The 27,481-nt window shown below is 36.2% G+C and overlaps 1 protein-coding gene across 3 annotated transcripts; it reads right to left on the bottom strand.

The window, feature by feature from the left end:
- Positions 1 to 325: 325 nt before the first annotated feature.
- On the bottom strand, positions 326 to 27,481 carry LOC138321239 (histidine N-alpha-methyltransferase-like). 3 transcript variants are annotated; one of them, XM_069264764.1, is made up of 8 exons: positions 27,331 to 27,481; positions 14,489 to 14,714; positions 11,698 to 11,836; positions 6,261 to 6,363; positions 3,496 to 3,602; positions 2,084 to 2,161; positions 1,147 to 1,323; positions 326 to 590 (listed from the first exon to the last, which is right to left on the bottom strand). In XM_069264764.1, exons 2-8 carry the CDS (start codon positions 14,657 to 14,659, stop codon positions 391 to 393), a joined length of 975 nt encoding a protein of 324 aa, XP_069120865.1. In that variant the 5' UTR covers positions 14,660 to 14,714; positions 27,331 to 27,481; the 3' UTR covers positions 326 to 390. The 3 variants fall into 3 exon arrangements, with proteins under 3 accessions (XP_069120865.1, XP_069120863.1, XP_069120864.1); XM_069264762.1 differs by lacking the exon at positions 27,331 to 27,481 and adding an exon at positions 21,614 to 21,737; XM_069264763.1 differs by lacking the exon at positions 27,331 to 27,481 and adding an exon at positions 21,486 to 21,626.

The raw sequence follows: 27,481 nt of genomic DNA, 5'->3' as shown, positions 1-27,481 counted from the left end.
TCCTAATAACAGCCAGGGTAATGTAAGGACGGCCTCCCATGCATGTGTTATGTAGGATGCATGAAGTGCGAGGTGTGTATTTTGGGAGACTGCGGAATGGTCGTGTTGTGACCAGGAGGGTATGTTGCTTGGTGTCTTCGTCGCGCCGTGTGGAACACCCATCTCTATTTTTTAAGATGTGTTTTTAGAGATACGTGAAGTAGAGCTAACGATGTTTAACTAAACGTAAACGTATGAATAAAAAGTATTGCAGTTTCGAGGACCCCAACGTTTCACATTTACTGGAGTAGTAATATAGAAAACACCAAAAACAACTAATAAATGATTTGTGCAGACTGTTTTAATAATAATGTACACACCAGTATAACCCGCTACATTCTGGATATGTTATCATGAGGTCGTTTTCGGTGTTGCGAAATAACAAACAGCCACATGTTGGTCGGGATCCGTCCAGTAGTTTTCTAAACACAGCTCAGCACTTGCAGCTAGCGTCTTTATTTGGTCTATGGTATATTTACAACTTACTCCTTTTCCTTCATGAAAGTATAGACGTTCATCCTTGGCCAGATTTATGGCAATCCCAAGTCCAGCTGTAATATATAAGAAAAAAAACATTCGTGGAAAGCGTGAAGCTAAAGCTTTATCACTTTACATTAGCATTAATTTGTGTACTTTCTAGCAATAAAGCAATTGATGAAATCCACGCCAGATGGGGTTGTTAATTTTAATTTCAACAAATTTTATTTCATAAAGAATATGAAAAGGGATCAAACAACAGGCTAAGCCTACACAGGTTCTCTCCCAGTTGAGGTTATTTAACGTAGAACACATACTTATTGCCGGAATCTTTACATTTCAATAAGGCCAAAGAAGATGCAAAATCAAAAAAAAAATGCATGTATCTGTCTGGCTTAGGTAAATGCGATGGGTTGTTCAAAAAGGATATTGTTAAAGAAAATAACCGAATAAACTTACATATGTGCACAGCGTTACTTAACTGTTTATTATAATTTGTTCCAATCTTTAGTCCAAAAACAGACCCAAAATCAATACAGTGCTGAACTTAGCCAAATAGCTGATGTAGGTTTATTTTAACTTTTGACGGCGACATTTGTTTAAGGGAGTCTAGAAGGTAATATTACGTACGTATACGGTGCTGCTGGGGTTCCAGAGATGTCCCAAAGAGTCTGACGTAGCTAGTGTCCTCGGGAGTTTTAGTTTGTATATACTCGGCCTCGAGCTTTAGCGAGTCCGTATTTATATCGCTGCCATACTCCTTATTTAGTCGTGTTATCGCATTGAGGTAAAGGTCAGCAGATATTCCTGTTTAGATATTTCAAAGTTTTCTTCAGTAAAACAAAAGTACAATAACTATTCAACCTGACTGAAATACTAGACATTTGATGATCAAGTAGTAAACAATGAGCATCCTATAACTGTTGATCACTTCCAATGTTAGTACATCTGACACTTATCAGTCTGAGCAGACATTCGGTTATCATACCGAGAAACATGACGCTCTCTAGCACATAATCTTAACACCCTTTTATAAATAACCAGCGCTTACAAACGGTATTTTTCTCTATCAAAATCATGAGTAGAGGTATTAGTATTTTTCTTCAGATACAAATGTTACTTGCTTGACATCATGACCACCATTGAAAAGTTTGAGCTTGTAATTTTACTTCAAGATGAAAATATTAAGAATAATTAATTGCAACCCAAAACATTCCGTGGTTCTACATGAATTGAAGTACTGATTGCGCATGGACTAAAAGCGAAATAAATTATTTTATATTATTTTTGTATGTGTTAATTAGACATATATATATATATGTACACTATTAAACACTTATTATTGTTCAAATGATGAGTATCGTTTATGCTCTGTCGGCGGTGGAGCATTTTATAAAAGATATCTCCAAACTATATTTAATAACAAAATATTTAAACCGATTACACAATAATTATCAATGTTGAAACCCAAGGTCAATTTGAATTTGTACTTTTGATTTTTTTTACTTTTTTTCCAATATGATTAGATAAATACATATATAATACAAACTTTTACAAAGTGTTTTACCTGTAGGGTCCAGGTATGCATTTTCTACCTGCTTCTTCTCTTGTGTAATGTCCAGACTAATGATAAGGCAACATTTTTCTGAAAATGAAACACAGATGGTAGTTACCAATATATTAAAGCGATAAACTGTTACCCAATGGAGTACACTGGGGATATGCATTGTAGTCACGGATAAATAAACTGTCACTCGTTACATGATTATTTATTAATCGTCAAAATTGAATTATTATCGACTATATACTACCAGACTATAACAGTTTATTGCTTTTACTTACATTTGTATGTGAATGTTTTGCAATAATATGCAATTAAACTGTATAGATTTAGCGGCTGTCAGCAAATAACATCGGGGAGAACAAACATTTGAACTGCCGCAAAAAAAATAGTTCCTCCTGATATCGCTTATAATGAAATGATTGAAATATAACTTTTAATGTTTCATCTATTGTAAACTAGAATTGTCGACGACTAATACTCCTGCTGCACTAATTAAGTATTAACTCCTTTTGTAGTAAAATGTTGCATGAAGACGTCGAGCATCAAGTTGGAAAACGTTCTATAATGACTGTTATGTTCAGACTTACCAAACAGATATTGGACGAGTGCTGTTTTCAAATATTTTTTTCAAATTGTTTTGTCGATACATTTGATTTTTTTGATTTGCAACATTTCATTTGTCATTGTTAGGCGAAATATGACGTTGCCATAACGTCACAATGAATGGCGCGTATCACCATTCAGATTAAATTTTGTTTAAGAAGAGAAAAGATAAAATAAAATTATAATAAATAGTGCTAATAATTTATTCATTATATTTCAATCCAGTCTATAATTTATTTTTAACACTTTAACGAAGAAAAAAAACATTTGGAGAACGACCTTATCGCTGTGAATTGCAGTGTATACAATATGTTTTGCAATCGAGTTTACGAACTATATATGTATATAGGCAAACGCAACACAGAATGTTAACATATACATTATTTATTCTAATCTGATTAAATACACATGTATATGGTAATTAGAATACCTATGGAAATAAATGTAGGGTATTGTTCAAACTCTGCATTAGTTTTACAACTATGGTCATTTAAGGCAAAAGTCATGCGTTATTTTTAAAGACCCAAACAGAAGAAACATAATGATTACGTTTAAAAATCAGGTTATAACAAGGGCAGGTAAGACACATATTGTAAATTTTGATTTAATTGTTTGGGATAAAATAGTTTTGGTTATAACACAAGAGAAAACCCATGCACAATGTTGATGAAACAAAAGAATGTTGAGTTGGTAGAAAGATAAGATGGAAAAACGTTCATATTTTCTTAAAAATGCCGATTTCTTTGAGATAACTGAAAACATTATTATGTCTCATGACATTAAACAAGGTGTTCATTGATATAGCATATTACCTGTCATGACTTTCGACAACATCTGTAACCGTCGTATTTGGTCCTGGTATCTCTGGTTTTGGAATCCACCGCCGAGCCACGTGATTATCTTTAAACCCGCTACATCTCTGAAGACAAAAGAAAATACCACAACATAATTTGTTTGTCTCTGAAGACTTCAAAATAAGAATACCACAACATACTTTGTTTGTCTCTGAAGACTTCAACATTAGAATGCCACAACATAAGTTGTTCGTCTCTGAAGACTTCAACATTAGAATACCACAACATAATTTGTTTGTCTCTGAGGACTTCAAAATAAGAATACCACAACATACTTTGTTTGTCTCTGAAGACTTCAACATTAGAATACCACAACATAATTTGTTTGTCTCTGAGGACTTCAACATTAGAATACCACAACATAATTTGTTTGTCTCTGAGGACTTCAACATTAGAATACCACAACATAATTTGTTTGTCTCTAAGGACTTCAAAATTAGAATGCCACAACATAAGTTGTTCGTCTCTGAGGACTTCAACATTAGAATACCACAACATAATTTGTTTGTCTGTGAGGACTTCAACATTAGAATACCACAACATTATTTGTTTGTCTTTGAGGACTTCAAAATTAGTACCATATTCACTACATCCCCGGTACATTATTACAACAAACATAATGACACATTATATTGTAGTGTTGTTGATATAATTATGAAATAATGCCAGAGATAAATACGTTGATGTCTCCTTTATGTTACTGTGTCACGAAACTCGCTATTCTAGAAGGCAAGCATTATATGGTGTTACCATTTGATTGCCACCCTCAATTGTCTTTGGTTAATTGTGAAGAATATTTCACCACTTCTTAATTAACATAACACCATAAAAGTATGTGGTGTCGTCGGAACCCCGTATATGTTTTAGTTCAATGTTTTGAGAAGATTTGATTGGCTCTTAGATTATTTAGCCAATGAAACTTCCTCACATCCAAACATTTGCCTATGTTGTGTTTACTTCAGATATCAATCGACAGGAATTAGACCGTCTGTCTATATAAGGAATATATGTAAACTGATGAAAAGAAATGAATCCATATAAAACAGGACAAACTGATTGATTGGATTAACGTTCTATTAACAGCAAAGGTCATTTAAGGACGGCCTCCTCTAATGTATGTGTGAATGTATGTTTTGGGAGGCTGCGGTATATCAGTGTTGTCTCCTTGAAATAGTTGAACTATTGCCCTTTTTATAGTCCTGTATTCCCTAACATCCGTTAATATATGTCAATATCGAGAAAAAAGAAAGTATAAAAATTGCACCATGATAGATAATTAGAACTACAAATGTGTACGACTTGGCCCATTACTTAACGTTCCTTTAAAAGCTAAGACTGTGTAAGTTTATCCCCTGTTGTATGCTATGCCTTGCGTCTCTGTGATCGTGGAATTATTGCTCAAGTTTAAAGTTATATCATCTGATACCGGACAGCACTTCAAAGAAAATCAAGTGAGATAATGTCATAGGAACAAAAATCAGTTACAGATTTAATATTTAGTCACGACCTACAAAAATGCAATAGGAGCAGTAGGTACAAATCCTGCGTTTATTAGTCTGCTAAAACTGACCGAAATTGCAGGCTCAAAATTCTGAATGATCGCCTGTTTATGGTCAGCTACCTACTGCTCTTGAAAAGCCCGGGATTGTAGTACAAATCTGGCGATAGGAATTATAGGACTTCTGTAGGTTTAATTGGGGTCAATAAGGTCTTGACAGTAAAAAGAAAAAAATCGTAATTGTAACACACAAATCAGAGCCGGGATCGATTTCCGGAAAAATTCAGCGATTCTTTAAGCTGTTACAATTAAATTTTGGTCTTCAAAGATGGCTCAGAAACACTAATTCTTGGACGTTTCGGAAAAACTAAGGACATTCATTAGGCGTTAAATTAATTCGTTTGGATGTCAAAGATGGCTATTAAAACACTAAGTTTCAAAACGTTTCCATAACTAAAGGACATATTTGACCCCAAATCAACATGTAGAATTCCCACAATTGCTGTCGCGCCAGGTTTGTACTATAAACCCCGGCTCGTAAGTTTTAGCGGACTATGCATTTTATAGACTATGGTAGTAGTTAGGGCTGGGTATTGGAAGGTCTAAAACGATACGATACGTATTGACAATACACTGAAACAATACACGATACGTATTGACGATATACTGGACCTCTTTTTTCAAATTCAGTTGACCATTGTGTTTTGAATATTGTGACGATAAAAGACAATTTTGATAAAACATTCTATAACCTGGCAAAAAACCTACCAAACATCTTATTTGGTTCACCATCTGTGTTGATTTATTTCTGTCAATTCGTATTCTTAGCTATGAAAAGACATTTCTAATCCATCTAGGAGGCACAGATGCTTTAAACACTTCCTTTGATTGAAATGCTCTTACTTGAATGATGTTTAAGAATAACTTTTGCTTGGAATTTCCTCTTTCTATTATAAAAACAGAAGGTTGAGTTGTTAAAACGATACAGCGATATACAGCCTGTTTGCATATCGATATTCGATACGCTTCTGAAAACCGATACGTATCGGTATATCGATATATTGATCCAGCCCTAGTAGTAGTGTGAAGTAAGATTGGTCAAGGGACACAATCTAGAGTCATCTTCAGGGGAAAGGCTGCTTATAGTGAGAGAACGAGTCTTTAAAAGTGCCCATTATTACGATACTGTAACCTGAAGTGTTCCGATATATATCCTTCCTCTTACTTTAGTTGCTCTATGCCAACGTCATAGTCCCCGGGTATGCTTTTGATGTTTAATCTGTCCCCATATATCACGGACAGCTGCTCGGACGTTTCCGCTAAAAAGTCTGAAAATAAAAAGCATTAATAGTTAGCTGTGTTAGCTGTATATTACTACTCAATGCATGTGATAGAAATAACCAATACAACAATTAGCATAGTTCGTTATATGATATACTATTACATACACGAAATTCAACCTTATTTGAAAACAAGGACGTAAATGAGTAAAATTTTGTAAATCCTTGTTTGAAAAGAATGAAAATGTTATGCAGACGACATTTAAAATTTTTAGTCATGACAAGAGGCCCATGGGCCTTAACGGTCACCTGAGTTAGAATATATAATGAAACAAATAATGAAACAACAAATTAAAGACATATAAACACTATATGCTGGGCCTTGAAGTTGGTCAGTGATTTATAAATTAGACTTTTTAGACTATGAAGAGTATTTGCTTCCATCAAACCTGTGAACTTAGAAGTATTTTTTGAAATCTTAATCATTTTGACCTGTTTGGTCCTGCCCCAGAGGGTCATCGAGGACTGATATGGATGTTAAAATGCTATATCTTAGGCTAATAATTTTAATCAAGTTTGACTAATTTCCTATGAAAATTGTCAAATAATGTTCACAAATATGTTTTACTATATAAACTAAAGTAAACTTGACCCCTCCCCAGGGGATAACGTGAGACTCCAAGGTCATATAATTCACATTTTTATAAAAACACCTTAAGACCTCTCCATCTATATTAATTTGATTCTACTATTTCCAGAATTTTAGAAGATTTGTTTTAAGTTTTAGCCTATTTGACCCTTTTTTAGCCCCGCCATTCTGCCCCCAGGGGGTCGGCCAGGACAAATATGGATATGATGTTAAAATGCTATCTCAGGCTAATAATTCTTACCAAGTTGGACTCATTTCCAATGACAATTGAGCAAAAAATGCTCATTAATGTGTTTTTCCTATATAAACTATAGTAAACTTGACCCCCTCCCCAAGGGGAAACGTGAGACCCCAGGGTCATATAATTTACAAATTTTATAAAACACACTTTAAGACCTTTTCATCTATAAAGTGTATTTGATTCTACCATTTCCAGAATTTTAGAAGAATATTTTTGAAGTTTTGGCCTATTTGACCTTTTTTGGCCCCGCCCCTCTGCCCCCAGGGAGTCGGCCTGGACCAATATGGATATGATGTTAAAATGCAATCTCAAACTAATAATTCTAACAAAGTTTGACTCGTTTCCAATTCCAATGAAAATTGAGCAAAAAATGCTCAAAAAAAGTGTTTTCCCTATATAAACTATAGTAAATTTGACCCCCTCCCCAGGGGGACACGTGAGACCCCACGGTCATATAATTCACAATTTTTGTAAAGGACCTTAAGACTTTTCTATCTATGAAAAGGATTTTGATTCTACCATTTCCAGAATTTCAAAAGAAGATTTTTGAAGTTTTAGCCTTTTTGACCCCGCCCCTAAGGCCCCTGGGGGTCAGTCATAGAGAATTTGTTAATAGGATTAAATGGCCATATCATACTAATAATTCTGACAACATTTGACTCATTTCCTATTACAAATGACCAAATAATGCTCAAAAATGGGTTTTCCCTATATAAACTATAGTAAACTTAACCTCCTCCCCAGAGGGAAACTAGAGATCCTAGGGTCATATAATTCACAGTTGTTGTAAAGGACCTTAAGACCTTTCTATCTATGAAGAGTATGTGATTCTACCACATCTGTGAGTAGAGAAGAAGATTTTTGAAATTTTACTCAATTTTACCCCTTTTGGCCACTCCCACAGCCCCCTGGGGGGTGGGAACCATATAATTCACAATTTTGATTGGCCTTATGCCTTTAAAGGTTTGTGCAAAATTTCATTGAAATTGCTTCAGCAGTTTTGGAGTAGAAGTCGAAAATGTAAATTGTTTACGGACATACGACGGACGACGTACGACCACGGACAAAAGGCGATTAGAATAGGTCACTTGAGACTTCGTCTCAGGTGACCTAAAAATGTTTAAACTAGACGCATGTGTCCAGTGCTGTGTGGTAGATTCTTGTGTCCGAAGAATCTGACTTTATCTCTCGATATTGTCCTATTCTCATAGACTATTTCTCCACACGAATTGATATATTGTCACTTGGCAATCCATTTCAAAATTAATACATCATAAATCGTTACAAATATGAATTTTGAGATCTTATTAATTTTAATCTAATCGTTTTGAGCATTTTTCATACATTTGGCACGTTATATCAACAGCATTAAACATTGTGACTGTGTTAGTCATAGTTAAAGGTATTAGACATTTCCATCAACTAAGCGGATGTGAAAATGAGCTTTGAATGTGAACTCTAGTGGGGGTCATCTCAAAAACACTTGACAAGTTTTTAAATTTTAAAAAATCTTTCTGCTTATACATTTTAATGGAACTGCTGCAATACAATCAACAGAACGGATCACTGCCTCTGCCTGTCGTGTTCATGTGCATTGAACGGATCACTGCCTAAGATGAAATGTAGCAAATTCAAATACACTTTGACAAGTTATATAATTTCCTATCCATAATTAACTCAACAGTTTGTGCGATTAATATTTCTGTTTACATGAGATCATAAGGACTTCGCTGGTGAAGAAGAAACGTATTCTGTCTACATGTAACACCGCATGTCTCAGTGGCCACCAGATGTAACAGTTTGTTTGTTTGTTAATTTGATTTATTAACGTCCTATTAACAGCTATGGTCATGTAAGGACGGCCTCCCATGTATGCAGTGTGTTGCGTGTATGTTGTGCGAGGTGAGTGTACTGGGAGACTGCGGTATGTTCGTGTTGTGTCTTCTTGTATAGTGGAACTGTTGCCCTTTTTATAGTGTTATATCACTGAAGCATGCCGCCGAAGACACCAAGCAACACACCCCACCCGGTCACATTATACTGACAACGGGCGAACCAGTCGTCCCACTCCCTGTATGCTGAACGCTAAGCAGGAGCAGAAACTACCACTTTTATAGACTTTGGTGTGTCTCGGCCAGGGGACAGAACCCAGAGCCTTCCTCACAGGGGCGAACGCTCAAATCAAGGCCAAAAGTGAGGCGGTGCCAAGGGAGGCATTAGGAAAGATAAAGTCAGTTAGGAAGAAGAGAAAAGATAAGATCCTAAATTTAGTCGCCTTTTACGATCATGCAATAGGGGCAGCAGGTACAATTCTAACGCCCTACCTGCAGGGCCAAGAGAAGCATGGCAAAATAAATCCGGACAGAATTGTAAAATAGTGTACAAATCGTACAATATTTCTTTGCTTAACAAGAGGTCCAAAAGGCCTTTCGGGTCACCTGAGTGCTGATATAGAAAGAGCATTGCAAAGTTGTTTCAAATCTGTAAAAAGTGTTTACAAATAAGAATAAACTTTAAAGTTGAACCTTCGTATTAGAATTTTTATTTTTTGTTTTTCATTTTGATAGTTAGTGTATTATGTTACCAAACCTTATGCTTAAAATTACATTTTGCTTTGCCAACGTTAAACAACAAAACCAAACTAGAAGTCAGTCAGTGTCAATGATTTTATAAATTTCACTTTTTAATATATGAAGATTATTTGGTTCCATCAAACCTGTGAATTCAGAAGAAGATTTTTAGGTCACCTGAGACGAAGTCTCAAGTGACCTATTCTAATCGCCTTTTGTCCGTCGTCGTGCGTCGTCCGTCGTGCGTCGTATGTCCGTAACCAATTTACATTTTCGACTTCTTCTCCAAAACTGCTGAAGTTTTAGCCTTTTTGACCCCTTTTGGCCCCATCTATCAGGCCCCTGGGGGTCAGTCGTGGAAAAATTGTTAATTGAATTAATAGCCATCTCATACTGATAATTCTGATAACATTTGACTTATTTCCTATTACCAATGACCAAATAATGCTCAAAAATGTCTTTTCCCTATATAAACTAAAGTAAACTTGACCCCCTCCCCAGGGGGGAACATGAGACCCCAGGGTCATATTATTCATTTTTTGGACCTAAAGACCTTTCCATCTATGAAGAGTATTTGATTCTGCCATTTCTGGAATTCCAGAAGAAGATTTTTGAAGTTTAAGCCTATTTGACCCCTTTTGGCCCCCACCCCTCAGGCCCCTGGAGTTCAGTCGTTGAAAATGTTTAATAGGATTCAATGGCCATCTCATACTAATAGTTCTGACAACATTTGACTTATTTCCTATTACAAATGACCAAATAATGCTCAAAAATGTCTTTTCCCTATATAAACCATAGTAAACTTGACCCCATCCCCAGGGTGGGAACGTGAGACCCCAGGGTCATATTATTCACTTTTTGGACCTCAAGACCTTTCAATCAATGAAGAGTATTTGATTCTACCCTTTCTGAAATTTCAGAAGAAGATTTTTCAAGTTTTAGCCTATATGACCTCTTTTGGCCCCACCCCTCTGGCCCCTGGGGGGCATATAATTCACAATTTTGGTTGATCTTTGGCTATGGAATATTCCGCAAAATTTCAACTAATTTGGTTCAGTATTTTAGGAGAAGGAGTCGAAAAAGCAAATTGTTTATCGCCATACGACGCACGACAAAAGGCGATTAGAATAGGTCACTTGAGACTTCGTCTCATGATCAGGTGACCTAAAAATATAACCATTAAATCAACGTCATTTTCATTCAAGGATCTTATAACTACGTAACACATGCCTAATCGAACTAGAACTGTAAGCCGATGGCTGACTAATAGACTTATCGACTAACCCCCACCCCCCACCCCGCTTCCTCTTATTAGAAGTGTCGTCTGACCTGGTTACAATGGCAACTAAATGTTTGACTAACGAAAACCTGCATGCCCTCCCCCACATAGTCCCAAACAATACAGTCAGGTTTTCGTTGATTTGATCTAATAGTTAAGTGCAAATTTTAAAACTTGTGTATATTGACCTGGTTACCAAAACTTTGACAAACGAAAAGCTGCATGCACATCCTGACATGTTCGTCAACACTATAAGGTAGATAATAAGATAATAAGAGAGACAATAGATAATATTTATTTCATGTATGGTATTCTTATTAACCGGCAAAATAAATAGGTGGATTCTGCTCCCGCTTAGCTCTCAGCATAAAGGAAGTGGAGCGACTGGTTCGCCTGTTGTCAGTATAATGTGACCGGGTGGGGTGTATTGCTTGGTATCTTCGGCGGTATGCTTCAGATATAAAGCACTATAACAAGGGCAAGAGCTCCACTATACAAGAAGACACAACATGAACATTCCGCAGTCTCCCAAAATACCATCTCGCACTCCACACACGCTCCTTACAAGACATTGGCTATTAATAGGACTTTAATTAATCAAACAAACTGATAAAAAAAGAGTAAGACCTAAAAAACTACATACCTTTTGATATATCAACTGGGATGTATGTTATTGTGTCATGATTCACAAGGAGGGAGTCGATAAATCCACGAGTTTTCTCACTATTACCGCTCCCCATATCAACGAGATGAGGAACTTCCGATACATCAGGCAAGATTTCCTGCTCAAAAAAGTTACTTTTGTTAATGATTGTTTGTTTAACGTTTACGCAACGTCATAAATATATAAATCTGTACAATATATTCATCACTCAGTCTCACTGATGAATTGCTTTGATGCTAGCTACGAAGTCCGCTCAAACAAAGTCATCCATTCATTTTATGTTGATCAAGGGATTCTATTTGTTTAAGTTTACGTGAAGTTTGTAATAATTATTTTATATTACACCATAACAAATGTACTGACTCCCCCACCCCCACCCCCCACCCCCCATAAGGTGTTAGAGGGTGGAACATTTCTGTCCGAGGTGCGGATTATATAACAGCGGATATTGCAGGTCTTAATGAAGAATTTATATCTGCACACATAAACATATTTTTTTGGTTTATTTGATTATCTAACTAGTGACAGAAATATGTATCGATAAACTATGTTGAAGCAGATCTGTTTATTTCCCAATAACTTTAGTGCAGAACTTGACCCGATTCGGTGCGTATGGATACAGTTTGTACATGTAAACATTGGGGGACTTCCTTTGACATTCCACAAAATCACGTGCCGATCTTTACAAATAACACATGAATAAGACAATCGAAGACATACAATAAAAACTTTTTAATGCATTATTGCTATTTGACATGAATAAATAACTGAAATGTCTTAACTATTTTTGTGACGTTATGGATAAAAGGCGGGATTTAGCTGTCCGTCAACGGCGCGCGTTTTTGAATGGCTGTTGTGCATGGATCAACATGACGGCAGTATAATTTTGAAGGCAAATATTTTATTTATAACTTTCTCGTGGTAAATATTAAACAATCAATGCATAAAAATTCTGGTTTAAGAAAATGATTCTACGCTTGAACAATTATTAAAGATTACATGTTCTCTTTGTTAGAGGTTTCGAAGGCATTTGATAATGCATAGAAGGAAGCACTTGTATATCAACTACTAGTATAGAATTATAGGCTTAAAAATAAAATCATTTTTATCAATGGTAAATCATCAGAACTCGGGTGTCCCTCAAGGTTCTATACTTAGTCCTTTAAAAAAAGTTACATTCTTTCTAGCATCAATTTATTTCCAGACTATAATTCCCTTAAACAATATGTTATTCAAGTAAACTCGTATACAGTACATACACATACTGGCAGATGGATATATCTGATATTTTAGCAAAGGGTAATAACATATTAAACATATTGCAGTAATTATCGTCCATGTACATAACATGACTGCCTCGAAAGCTTTATGAATCCGTGGTAATATCTATTCTGGAATATGGCTGTGTACTCTTCGATAACTGCAATCAGGATGGATCTTGCCTTATTGAAAATGTCATCCGAAAGGCTGCTCTAATCTGTACAGGGGTTTATCAGGTAACTAAATAATGGTTTTTTTACTAGGCTTAGTGATAGGAAGCATTGTAGACTTTAAATGTTTTCTAAATAAGACATGATTTCGTTACATGATACTTCAAATCACTCTGTTTCCTTTAATCACACTCCATAAAACATTGTCAGAAACTAAAATACACAATTTCTAATTCCTTCCATTTTAACTCATCTTTCATTCCAAAAACTGGAACAATCTTCCCAAGGGCATTAAGAATAAACCAACTCTTACCTGATGTTACCAATCACTATCTTAACACTCGACTCCAAAAACAAATCCATTACGTACACATGGGCACGGGAAAGGGTGTATTTATCATTGTAGATTAAGAATGGACCTTATTGCCTCCACTCAAACATTTTTCTTACAAAGTGACACCAAATAAATATAAAGATTTCTGTGCATGTTGGGTTGAAATAACCCGCCATAAGCGGACCTGCGCACAATAGATATAAACAAACATGTAGACGAACACATTTTGTTAGTGTTATTTTGGACTGAAAAGGGCCCTATAGTGGCCGGATATATATGTGTCCGAGAGTCAACAGATACGGCATTTTCTTCTAAATTTTCGTCGTCTATATGTTTTCGGTCCGTCTGTTGTCTGTTTTACTCCGGCTCCCGTCTATAATATATGTGCGTGTGTCGCGAGAGTGTAGGCCTAGTTGTTGTTGTTGTACTTGTCATGTCTATATAATAAATGTAAATTAATTGTGGTTATTTGTCAGTCTCATATATACACACGGAACCCAGGAGCCATACCTGAAATCCACTGTACGAAAAATGTTACAGCTCTAAATGTCACTCCTGACTTGCTTGTCAAAATAATACATGGTTCTGAAGACTATATTATACTGTTTCACCAAGCAATATTTTTACTCCGCTTTCGAATATATGATCGACTCCAGAATATTCTTATTCATTATTTCTTTACACCCCCATGCCTCCTCATTCCCATATTTTCTTTCCATTTCATTTTCTCCCCTTTTCTCTCATTGTTGTTATTGTTTGTGCGAGTGAGAGATTGTGTTATTCTAATATATTGTCATGTGTCGAGAAGAGCCTCGACATCTAGTGGCCATAGGACTGTTTGCAATCCTCGTAAAACAAATAAAAAGATCAAGAAGTACAGAGGGCCGGTAACCCTTCAGGTGAGCTATACACATACTGCCATTTACATAATATATAATTGTAATTCTTTAAATACTAGACATTGATGTTAACATGCCACAACATTTAGATTAGAATCATAACTTACCTTTATCTTATTGGAGAGGATGTGCATTTCTGAACTGTAGAAGTAGTAATAAGTGTTGTCTGACAGACATCGGTCATTGAAGATAGAACCTGCCTTGTCATAGCGATACCAGACCGGGATATACTTTGGAGTTGACGTCAGGCCCTCGCGTAATGCAGCCTCAGTGTCCATATGTGGTGAGTGAAATTTAAACGTCGACCGGTAGTATTAACTGTCAACGTTGTAACTGTATGAGATAAAGAAGGGCAATAAGCCGACCGTGTCATAAATGTTTATAATTAAACTATAGGAATGGTTATGATACGGTCAGTGTGTGCTTTTAATACACATTATATTTACTTAACATTCGCGTACGTATCGATTAAATTTGTCGTATTTAACTCCTGGTAATACCTACGACCCCTTGATCTCCAGTTCTGTACTGACATTGCCTCATGGGTTTAATGTGTACTCGGCTAGACCAAATGTGGTCGAAATATGGGACATTAAAATTGAAGTAAATTAACGTATTTTCAAAATATACTTTACAGCACTATGTATATCAACGAAAATGTGAAAAGAAAATAATTAAATTAAACACTAGTTCAAACAATAACTAACATTGCAAATGTCTACAGAAATCCTAGAGTGCGTGTTTCAAAATGACGATTAGGGGGATATAAATAATGGCGTCAATATTCTTTCATCAGTGTTATGTAAACTTACCTACCAAGTTGTATGCCAATGTTAATAGTAGGTTTGTTTAATTTCAGCTTTAAAAACGAAACCTTTGTGAATTGTGTTCCTCCATTTTGTTTACCAAACGGATGACAAACAAATACAGTTCTATCGCGTGCCATTTATCTATGGAACTTAATAAATAAAGTTAATGTGCACTTCATTTTATTCCTGAGCTTGACAAGCCACATGAAATTACAAATATATAACAAATTAAACTATTACATTAAACAAGTTTCTATTATACATATATCGACAAAATATAATTTCTATATCCTATAGAGGCATATATACAGTAAAACAAATCACCATTTTCAGTAGCGTTAGAGTTACTAGTCTTTGAATTTAATGTCGCCTGAATTGTTTGGTTGATAGGATTAGTGTTCTATAACTAAGTCTGGGTCATTTGAGGACGGCCTCCGTATGGGCTGTGCTGCACATGTAAAGTGCGTGCGTGTTTTGTGACACTGCATGCAATATGTAAGTGTAGTGAGTTTTTGTAATAGCGGAACTTGTTGCATGCCGACAGGAGCACAGAACAGGCCCACCTAGTCGGTCACATCATACTAGCAACGGCCCAGTTCCCTTCATACTAAGCAGGAGCGAAAACGTCTACTTTTATAGACAATTATATGGTGTGTCCCAGCCTGGAGCACATGCAGCCAGATCCTAGTACTACTGAAACGAGCGTTCACCTCCACACAACAACTGAAGCGGTATCAAGGCAGATGTTAAGAAGAAGAAAGCCAGCTAGGGCGAATAGGAAAGATAAAATCACTAATTTAGTCGCCTTTTACAATATTATGCAATAGGGATAGCAGGTTTTTGACGCAAGTGTGTACGAACTCAGCTATCTGGAAGACGCAGTTTATTGGGCCTTTTATAATGGCCTTTTGCTCGTCGTACTTCTGCCACTTAATAAAATTCACTGTTCGTATAAACCTTTCATGGTCAATTAAATTTGTGGATTATGTTGTCCCCAAAGCCAAAGACATGCTCAGGTGTGATCAAAAGGAAATTACGCTAATTTTGTAGTTTACGTTAATTTTTTAACTTACATAGAAAATGACTAAAGTAATTTTACAATAGTCAGATTAATATTCTTCATATTTAATAAGTAAACATTTAGACTTCAGCAGCAACAAACGTTGGAAATAACATTAAAGAATGTCCAGTAATTATGTTAAACATAGGGAGTTTAAAGACATACAAGTGTTTATACATCGGACCTTATTAGGTCACCTGACCATACAATGTAGGTCATGGTGACGAATTGCGATAGTCATTTTGCCGTCGTCGTGCGTTGTCCGTCATCTGTCATGCGTCGTGAGACGTCCGTTAAAAATTCCTTGTAAACGCGATAACTTGAGTAAATATACGCCGACCTCAATGAAACTTTTTTGTAGACTAAAATTGGAAAGATCTCGTTTGAAAATGAAAATCAGCTGGATTCAACAGTAATTTACGGAGTTATTGCCCTTTGCACTAATAATTATTATTGGACCTTATGAGCGAGATAACTTAATAAACTTAGTAAATACTAATTGAGTTTCATGAAATTTTGTATGTAGACTAACATTGGAAAGATCTCGGACGAATATAAAAATCAGCTTGAATCAATGGTAACTTACGAAGCTATTGCCCTTTCCTCTAATAATTATTGAACCTTGTGAACATGATAACTTTAGTAAATATTGCACTGAAACTTTGCATATAGACTAACATTGGATATATCTCGAACAAGTTTGAAAAGAAGCTTAATTCGACTGTAATGGATTGAGTTATTGCCGTTTGCACTAATAATTATAATTTAACCTCGTGAACATTATAACTTAATATGCTACAGGCTTAATTTATTAAATTTTTATGTAGACTAACATTGGAAAGATCTCCGACGAATTCGAAAATCCGCTTGATTCGACTCTAAATTATTTACGGAGTTGTTGCCCTTTGCAATAATAATTATTGAACGTTATGAACACGGTAATATGAATTAATATGCACCAAGATTAATGATAGATTATATGTAGACCTATTAGATGTATGTTCCTATTTTGTTTGCTAGTAAATGACACAACTAGTTTATATCAAACATAAGGTGACCGTTAAGGTCCATAGGCCTCTCTGTTTAGTTTATGAGATAATAACAACAACAACCCTTGACCTTCACATATTAAAAGTATATATGTCCTCTAGAAATCGTTCGAATTCATTATTCTCATCATTCTTTTGCGGTACTGTTGAGTGGGACATTCGTTGCACCTGTTGCCCTACAGTTTTGGGGAAGTAGGTTTCCGGATGATCAGATCGAGCGCGTATTTAGTATAATCCATGCCCCAAATTATCCGGTCGAAGTAGCGGAAGTGCATTTTTAGGTTGTTAATAATTCCATATACACGCGCGACCAATTATTTAGATGTGGAATTTCGGATACGGATGTATGTCCTGTCTGTAAACAGACAACGGAAACGTTATGGCACCTGTTTTTAGTTTGTCCCAAATTAAATGAATTTTATGTGTTTTTTAAAGGCCCACTACCTTTCCGAAACGGCTTTTAATTTTTAAAATAGAAATGTAAAACGAGATTGATAATTTTGTAGAGTCGCAAAAGTTATCAACTTACCGGTAATGCTACACTTATCATCACCTTCTGAACAATTTAATTTAAATAAATAAAATGTTAATTTTCATAACGCGGGTCGTCTTATGTTTCCCGCCGTCGTCCTAAATGCCGCGCGGTTTGACTATCACTGCCCCAGAAGGCAAAACAGTGAAATGAAACTCAACTGTCATCATATGTAACGCAGAAAAACTTGCATAAGCTTCATGTTATAACCTCATCTTAGGCCATCGATATATATTTTCTTGTGTTATCTATGATTTTTAGAAACCTTTAAATTTTGCTCCGGAAAGGTAGTGGGCCTTTAATGATTTTGTCAAAAAGTTTTTTTTCTGGTACTAGTGATGAAAACAGAAATGGTATAGACTGGCATCGTTTGACATTGCTTGGATTTTATGAGAAGTGGAGAATGTAAATCATCATGTAGTTAACTTTACCTTAAGTGTAACCCGATTTTGTGTTTTTAAAAGAAGAATATTGTTATGTGCAATAAAGGAAATGTGGATATTATTAATTTTTTTCAAATTCACGTTCAAACGTTTTGTTTGAGATATTTTTTTCATTTTTTTTTATAATAACGCACAAAAGAGCTTTATTCATAAAGTATTTCGTCTCTTCAAATGATATTATCGTACTAGACGACTGTGATATTCAAATTATTTTTTTAAAAATATTTACGAAGTTGTGAGTCCTAAGATTATGTATTGCCTGTATTTTCAGAATTAGTGCAGATGCTTCTTTGATTATTTTTATTTGTTTGTTTTGTGAGGAACCTCGGGAGACCCAACCCCCGGGGCCCTATTGACGGGAAAAATAAAGTTATTTTTATCCTAGGCAAAAAAAATAGGCGTTGCACATTGGAGCCAAAGGTAAGTGTTAGCTACATGTATGTGGGTTCAAATCTCGTCGGGAGTTAGGTAAGTAATATAAAAAATGTGATTGTGTTTGTTATCATTGTACTTTGTATATATATAACCACATTACCAAATATGGTACCTTATATATGACCACATTACAGAATATGTAAAATATTACATGGATGTGAAAAATATATATATATATTTTATTATTTTTAATCCCAAAAAGACCAAGCCCCAATTTTTCTTGGTACCCCTTAAACAGAACCCATTTCAGAAACATCACTAAAGCGAGAAAAAAACATTTTTGGATGGGGGTTCAAAAGGAACTCTTTCCTGGAGCACGAGGTAAATTGATTCGCGTTTACGTACAATTTACCGACTGCTCGATTGGGTTTATCATCTCATAAACTAAACAAAGGAAGAGGTTAATCCTTAAATGTTATTATCAACATAACAAGACGCCTATGGGCCTTAACGGTCACCTGATGTTTGATACAAATTAGTTTTACTAGCAAACTGATGTCTTTTGTTCACAAAATAGAAACATACATCTAATATGTATACATATAATATTAATATACATGGGAGGCCGTCCTTACATGACCCTGGCTATTAATAGGATGTTAAAATAATCAAACAAACAAACAAATAAACTGATAATCCATATTATATGCACGCTATGGTCACGTTACATTCTTGTGACATTTTGTTATCTATATATGATGGCCACAGTTCGCTTACACCAAGGTCCCTGCAAACGTGGACACCAATCAAATATTTATAATTATACCTAATATTCATAACAGTGTCAATGATTAGTTGATACAAATTATATGGTCCGTAAATAAAAACATTGTAAGATCCTATACTCTTCAGAGACGAAAGGTCTTAAAAGTCCTATATTTTAAATTTCATGACCTGATGTGTACATGTACAGATCTGAGTTTTCTCTCCGGGGAGGGACAACATTAGATTTTGTAAAGAAATGCTTCGATCGCTGTAGAAGTAATACAATATGGAGCAAAACTCTCATTATGAAATGGTAGTTACATTTTGTACATATTTCTGCCATGATGACTGAACCCTTTTACTGGACCAAAATGGGTTTATTATGACTAAAATATGATAAAACAGGAAAAATCATAGGTATGCTAGATATTAGGCATTGTTCGCTTAGATCTGAATGTGTAGGAAGAGGGCAAGTAAGCTTCTGGGCATCACATTTTTCTCACAACGTAAAATGGCAGTTTACTATTTACCCCTAGAAATATTTACATTTTTACTGTGACACCATGATATAACCTTACCAAACACAGTTGGTGTTGTACCGTGCATGAACTGTTATCCACATATTTTGATGTCATTATCAAACTGTAACATCACAATTGTCACAGAAGATGTCTGTTGAATTGGCTGTTCCCATATCTGCCCTTGATAATAATAAATTGTTTATTCAGTATAGATGCAAAATTTCTCGATACTTTATTGCACAATTCTTATTTTATAGAAATTTAAGCATTGAGTTGCATTCAGATGGCAATTATAATTCAACATGAAATGTGTACTTCATGTTGAATTTATCTTATATCTTATAAGTAGCTGTGATTGTACTGTTTGGTCCTGCTGTAATACTCATTGGCTGCAGATGTGAAAGCATTTGACCAAGGATTCATGCGTTCAACATGTTGATTGTGTATGACTGGGTGACAAGCTTTAACTATGAAGTTCGCAAATGATTTTTAATGCTTCATAGTGATGATTTTAGTGTCTAAATTTTATCCGTAAATAAGCCCTAAATTTTCTAATTTTGTCCTTAAAATTATCCTTTATTTAACGCGAACAAGTGCTGGACAGCCTGTAAGCTTCAGCAGCAAAGCTATACATTTGTGCTTTCTATGTTTGATCTTTGTCTGCAGGATTTCTAACGACGGTTCATCGATAAATATTATCTTGAAAAATTAATAAATACATATAAGTCGATTTATTAGAGAAATTTCAGTATCATTGATTTAGTTTAGTAGTTAAAAGTCCTCTTTACGGCCAGGGTTATGTAAAGACAGACTCCCATGTGTTCAATGTTGTCGTGGCGTGTTAATGTTTTTGGGAGGCTGCGGTATATTCCCAGTAATATTGGAACTCTCGCCATAGTGCTATTTCACTGAAGTATGCCGCCGAAGACACTACACAACATACCCCACCCGGTTAGTAAATGGAACGTAGACATATTGAAAATCAGAACATGAAAATGATTTAGTCGTTCGAAGATACTGCGTTGAAAAAATGGATCTACATTAGAACTGATGACACCGTTAACTTAATGACGGCGCGGAAGTTTATGTCCATACGATTGATGAAAACAATACGTAGACCTATGCCTCTGAGAAGCTTCGAACACGCGAACGTTCATAGCCAACACGAGACAAGCATACATTGGAAACCGACTTTCATTACTAAGATATGGGATTAGACTATGCCAGCAACTGTCCATGCGAGTGGCCGAAAGACAGCAAGGCATTTCTATGAACGATTTACACATGTGACTTAAGTTTTTTTTTTATTTATTTTGATTTAATTTTTATTACGTAGGGAGTTTTTCAGTATATAGATGAAACGAGTTTTGTTTTCTACATTTATGTCATTCCACATAAGGTTTATTCATGATCATTAGCCCGTAGGTGTTTATAAATGTATCCTTATTGTTTTTGATAATGTATTATCAATTTATAGTTATACTGTTAATTGGTTGTTTATGTATAAATTAAGGTATTAATTTGCCAAATAAACTGCTCAATGTACTTACCATGCAGGAGATCAGGCCTATTTTAAGTGTACCTAATCATTCACAATTACAAGCAGTAAGTACTTTGGACGATATCTGGTGATTTACAACTGGAGTAAATGGAGATCACATGTAAAATCGCCACGAACCTGTATCGTCCCGATCACTTCGTTGACCTGTGAGTGATAAGCTTTGTATGAGGTCAAACGGACCTTCAATTTCCCCTGACACGGACCGCCGACATGGACATAAGCAAGGACCGGAACGATTTTTTCTAATTGTGAACTTATCTATGATTGGTTTTCACTTACATTACAGAATCCTGGCGCTAATAGGATTCATGCGTTTAAATCTGATACATATGCCAATATAGTGAATGAAAGATTTTTGCGGTTATGCTTAAGTACTCCTGTACTCTGGAACAGCTATTCAACACGTGTACACGTGTATTAGTTTAGTAACATCTTGTAAATATCATCTTATACTTCCGCGTGTAACGTGGATTACACGGTGTACAGTATTATTAATTCTCAATAACAGGCGGGTGTTGGACCTATTCAACTCTCAGGATATCGATATCAGTTATGCACTACCGCACGTGATATCAACTCATTTTGAGTTGCTAACAGTGAATTTTGACACAAACATTTTTTTTTATGTTTCAAGTGTAGGTAGAGAGATCAGACTACCTCATTTCCATGCATATAGTCTACCTCTTAACGGCCTCCCATTTATGCAAATTAATCTATAGTTAGTAATGATTCAGAAATAGAGTATGTTTTGTGAGGCTGTGGTATATATTTGTTGTATCTCTGTAATATTTCCTTTTCCATTCTTAGCTTGCTGCCAGACAGTGACAAAGACACACCAAATTTAACTTCTAATATCTATACCAATTTACATATATATGTACTTATTCAACATACTAATATGCCAAGTTTAAATAAAATATTAAATAATTATCCACACGTCTGATTTCGTTCGCATGGCTGTTTTTCTACTGGGCCGCCTCAAAACTGAAGAATCTCTTTCTAAAGCTCCCTGTTTTACCTTACGGATGTTAGCAGTCTGCTTTTGCCTGAATTAGTAGAATCAAGTAAAACAAGTATTAGCTTCCCAAAAAGCAAAGTGGGTTACGCGCATCTTAACCATTTTTTGGAAAGAATATTGTAAATAAACAACGATATGTTGGTATTGCGTACAATTTCAATTGTTCTGTTGGAAGCCATTTTATAATGTGTGAGCTTGTGTTAGTGCAAGGTACATGTAGTCAGGTCTGGTACAGACCAACAGTTTTAATTATTCATTTGTTACCAACGAATAAAAAGGATTTTATGCAGAGATTGCTAAGCTCAGAAAAAAAGACAAACAAATATCTCATATGTTTCTGTGATTTTTCATGTTCCGTTTTCATTCCGTTTTTAGTATGTACTGTCAATCCGCATTCCGCTTTTTAGTATGTTCCATGTTCCGTCAATTAGCATACTCACTGTCTGATATTTATTGTTACACGATGGTGTTCTAAATAAGAAATATAAACGTTATGTCTCTAATATGGTATACTACTACAATTATACTTCCATCTGTAAATGGAACCATATTTCATTGAAAATGCCTGATTAATGTCTCGAAAATACTTATTCAGAATACTTTTATAACACTGAAATCTGCAACCGCTGTGTGACCATGATTTATCAGGTAGATGGCGTCCGAAATCCGGACATATTAAAAGTCCTTTTCCGTAATTCGTTTTAATATAACTTCAACATGCTTCAATCACTCCCAGTGTTCATAAGGTTCCCCACATTCACCCTGGGAGAGATTTGCAAGGCTTGTAACACATGGATCAACCTTCTGATTCAAGCGTTCTTGTTACATGACTATTTTGCAAGAAATTCAACAATCCACAGGGCACCTCGGAATGATCAGAGACTCCCAGTCTACTACTACAGCTACTGTTGAGATGGTGAAAATGGACTTGACCCTGTAACATCAATCCATCTTATCAGGGTGTCCGTAATACCAATCCTACTCTATTCCATGGAGGTCTGTACATCTGTACAATATGTCAGCTCTGTAAGAAGGAAGTTGAGGACAAGGAGCACTTTCTCCTTCGTTGCATTACCAATTGTAAGAGAATTGGAATCCTGTATCCAAGACCGTGCATTAGATATCAATAGTGAAGCCGTTATTACCCAACTTCTTATAGACACTTCTATGTTTCCACCGAAGCCCAGGCAATTGGTAATATTTGCCTACATTTTGTGTTGTGAACTGTTTGTTGTGTGTGAACTGTGCCTGTATAGATCCGATTGTGATAAGGTCAGCCCTATACCTTATGCTTGTTTAACCCATGCATGGCATTCCTTTAGCTAGTCGTAGAAGGGTGAGGCCAGCACCAAGTGAATCTTTGGATATATACTGCATGAGCTTTACATGGACGACCTGGATAGATCTAAGTGTGTATATACTTATGCTTATTAAGCAAACTGTACAGTACTAAAGCATGAAATTCGCTTGAGTGGTGGAGGATTCTCTCAACAACTGTTTTGACTCCATTCCAGGAGGTGCCCCTATGCAGGAGGAATCCACAACTAAAGAAGAAGAAGAAGAAGAAGAAAAATAGGCGTGAATTGCTTATGAAATAATATCGCATTCCCCAACTCCCGCCGCCCTGAACGTTCATGAAACTACGATCTCTCCCAGAGTGCATTGCTTTCTCCACAATTTTAACGTGGGGACCGCAATACATCCTGGGAGATATTGATGAAACTATCTGCTTCGCCTCAAGCGGCGTAGCAATAACATCAAATAAAAAAAGTCTGGTGACAAAATTTACAATTTTGAAAACTTTTTAGATAAAAAGTACCTATACATTTTAACACACACACTTGGTTTGAGGCTTTTCAAAAGGATTGATCAACACCCAAGACTAACACCAAACTCCCAACCTGAATGCCGCCAAGAAGGGAGTAAAAATGTTGTTGCAGAAAGGTTCGAGCTGGTTGTGGATAATTTTGTTTTGAAATATTTAGGGATTGGTGATAGAAAACTGACGTAGGTGGTTGTTTTACTTACAAGGGGTTTGTTCCTTTTATATACCGAGAAAACATTAGCCAACTTACATTCTTCTTCTTACACCTCCCTTGACACCGCCTCACTTTTGGCCTTCTGTTGAGCGCTCGCCTCTGCGAGGTATGCGCTGGGTTCTGTGCCCTGGTCGAGACACACCAAAGTCTATAAAAGTGGTAGTTTATGCTCCTGCTTAGCGCTCAGCATTAGGGAAACGAGACGACTGATTCGCCCGTTGTCAGTATGTTTTAACATTGGTCCCTTTGGTCTAAATGATGTTGTTTGGGCAAACTGTCATTCAAGAAAACGTTGTTGAATAGTGCTTCGGCTGTACTCTTGGCAGTTTGATTCCGGGTGGGAATGGTTTGTGTTTATCTAATAATTTAAAAGTGATCGGTGATCACCCAGACACTTTGGTATTCACCCTTTGATGCTTCTAAAGACGGGTAAGTGATGCAAATCAGCTCTAAGGCATGGGATGTATCAATGCTATATGCTATAAGTGGAGCTCTCACTTTAGTTGGTGTATCTAATACGCCTAGGGCAGTCCCGTATCGACTCTTCCACGTGTTGTGTCATACATGGCCAGTAAAACTTATCTTTCAATAACGATATAAACGGATCGCGTCCGGGGTGTCCAAAGCTAGCCCACTCTAGGTGAGGCATTGCTGGCAATATCATATTGACAGAATTGTAGTCTGTGTTAATCATTTATGGTGATGCTTCGGGGGAAAAAACCTTCGCGATAAGGCGTGTATACGCTAAGCAGGACGTGTTCCTTAGTCAATTGACTCCGTTTATATTCAAGGTCTCAGTGCTGGATCATCACTTTGTGCTCTACGCCAGTTTCGGGTGGTCTTTTCTTCTAGCTGGCTCAACCCAAAATCATCTAAACACCCACAAGATGACAAGAACAACATCTCTACATAGGTACATGGTGATGCAGTCTGACATACATCACGGATTGCTTTACTTGGAACATGCTACCGTTGGGTATCTTCAACTTCATCACTCTCCGTAACTTCTGGGAGCCTGGACAACACGTCATCATCAATGATGGAGTCTCTAGGACGATAAAAGATCTTATTAAACGTAAGTGAGAAGATTGTTATATATACACATATATATAAGTGTACAGGTACTCATTAAATCCTCTATGTAAACGCCCCACTTCAGGAGAGGTGAAGTCAAGTTTTATGCACCGGATTAATTAACGTCCTATTAACAGACAGGGTGGAACTTTTGCCTTTTTTTATAGTGCTATACACAGAAGCATGCTGCCGAAGACACCAAACAACACACCTCACCCGGCCACATTATACTGATGTAGCGGGATTGGACTGGGTCGATCATCGGTAACCAGGTAGCTCAGTCGGTAGAGCACTCGGCTAGTGTTCGGAGGTCCCGGGTTCGAATCCCGGTCTGGCCGCTACATTTTCTCCTCTCCTGTTACACTGACAACGGGCGAACCAGCTGTCCCACTCCCTAATGTTGAGCGCTAAGCAGGAGCAGAAACTACACCGAGTCTAGGACACAATTGAAGATCAGCTGTTCAAGCTGTATTATTCAAATTTAGACAAGAATACTAAGACTTAAATACTATATGGGGCAACGCGCGCACAGATTATTGTCACCACTTTTAAATTTTAAAAAGTTATTGCTGGGGTTCCCTCAGGGATCAGCTTTGGGTTCCTTTTTTATTTTAAGTGTATATATTTACATTTCCGTTTTCTCTTTGCTATATAACCTTACCAACTGCGAAATCGTTTACACTTGCGTAAACGCAGTGGTTGCTGCGCAAGAATACACACACCGGAACACTGACTTCCGCAAGTAGTGTGAATGCGCATCCGGTTAGGCCTATTGTTTCTGTATGAAACATCTTCAATAGATTGCATGTATAAATGTTATGTAAATCTTAAATTATATGTCAGCAAATAAAAAATTAACAAATATTGTGTAAATGGGATGAAAAAAAGATAAAGTCAATGTGGAACTATATTTTGTGTACTCTCTAAATTTGACAAACATTTCCCGCCAAATTGAAGCCAGCTGTTCCGGGATTCCATCAATTGACTGGCTGTTCCAACGATCGTATTATATTGGTAAAAACATTTTTTTTTATTTAAACACTTGAATTTGAATGAACCATTTTTAATTTAAATATTAAGAAATAATTTTAAATGACGCGCTTCACGCGTTGTGAAAATTCTGTAATGAGTCAAGGACGTATATGAGAAGGATCAGTCGAAAAGACAGCGCAGGCGCTTTTGTGATTTGTGCAATGACCGTGACGTTGGGAGACGACTATTTCCTTTTGATATCCGCCGCCGCAGCCTTTGAAGTAGCATGGGGGTGCCGAGGGTTACACGTAAAAGCGTGCTGCCAATTTCATGAGCGGTTCGTATTTTTTAACGATAGTTTAAGACATCTTAATAAAATCTTCCGAGTCTTTAAAGCAAGTTATATCGTTGTAAATTTAATTTACTTTACATTGTGTTTCGTTTGACTCAATATGACAAGTATTTGTTGATGCAGTTTACACACCAGTAAACAACAAACAATAAAAATAATTCCTTAAATAAATGATATAACGTGATGTTACCAAAATTGGCACGCTAACCAAAATGGCACACTTTTCAATAAAAAATGGCTCGAATTCATATGCATTAAACATTCGCTGTTATTGTTGATTACGTCATTCCGTTAGTAGCATGACGTCATCCAACGGCGATATTTTCACATGACGGCAGATAGAAATAGTGTTGATAAGCAAAAGATATTGGGTAAGTACCTGAAATCCAGTGTTCCCGTCTCGATCACCCCATGCGACGACTCCAGTTTTCCATGTTTAGCAAGCTGTTTTGCTTTTATAAACGACAGAATGTCGTGAAACATATTCAAAATACAAATTTGTTGAGAGATATGCCCATATATCCTGTAGT

Source organism: Argopecten irradians, chromosome 4 (genome assembly GCF_041381155.1).
Source record: "Argopecten irradians isolate NY chromosome 4, Ai_NY, whole genome shotgun sequence".
In the NCBI taxonomy this organism is placed as follows: Eukaryota; Metazoa; Mollusca; class Bivalvia; order Pectinida; family Pectinidae; genus Argopecten; species Argopecten irradians.
Note: the sequence above shows the minus strand (reverse complement) of the source record. Positions and strands in the feature narration are given on the sequence as shown.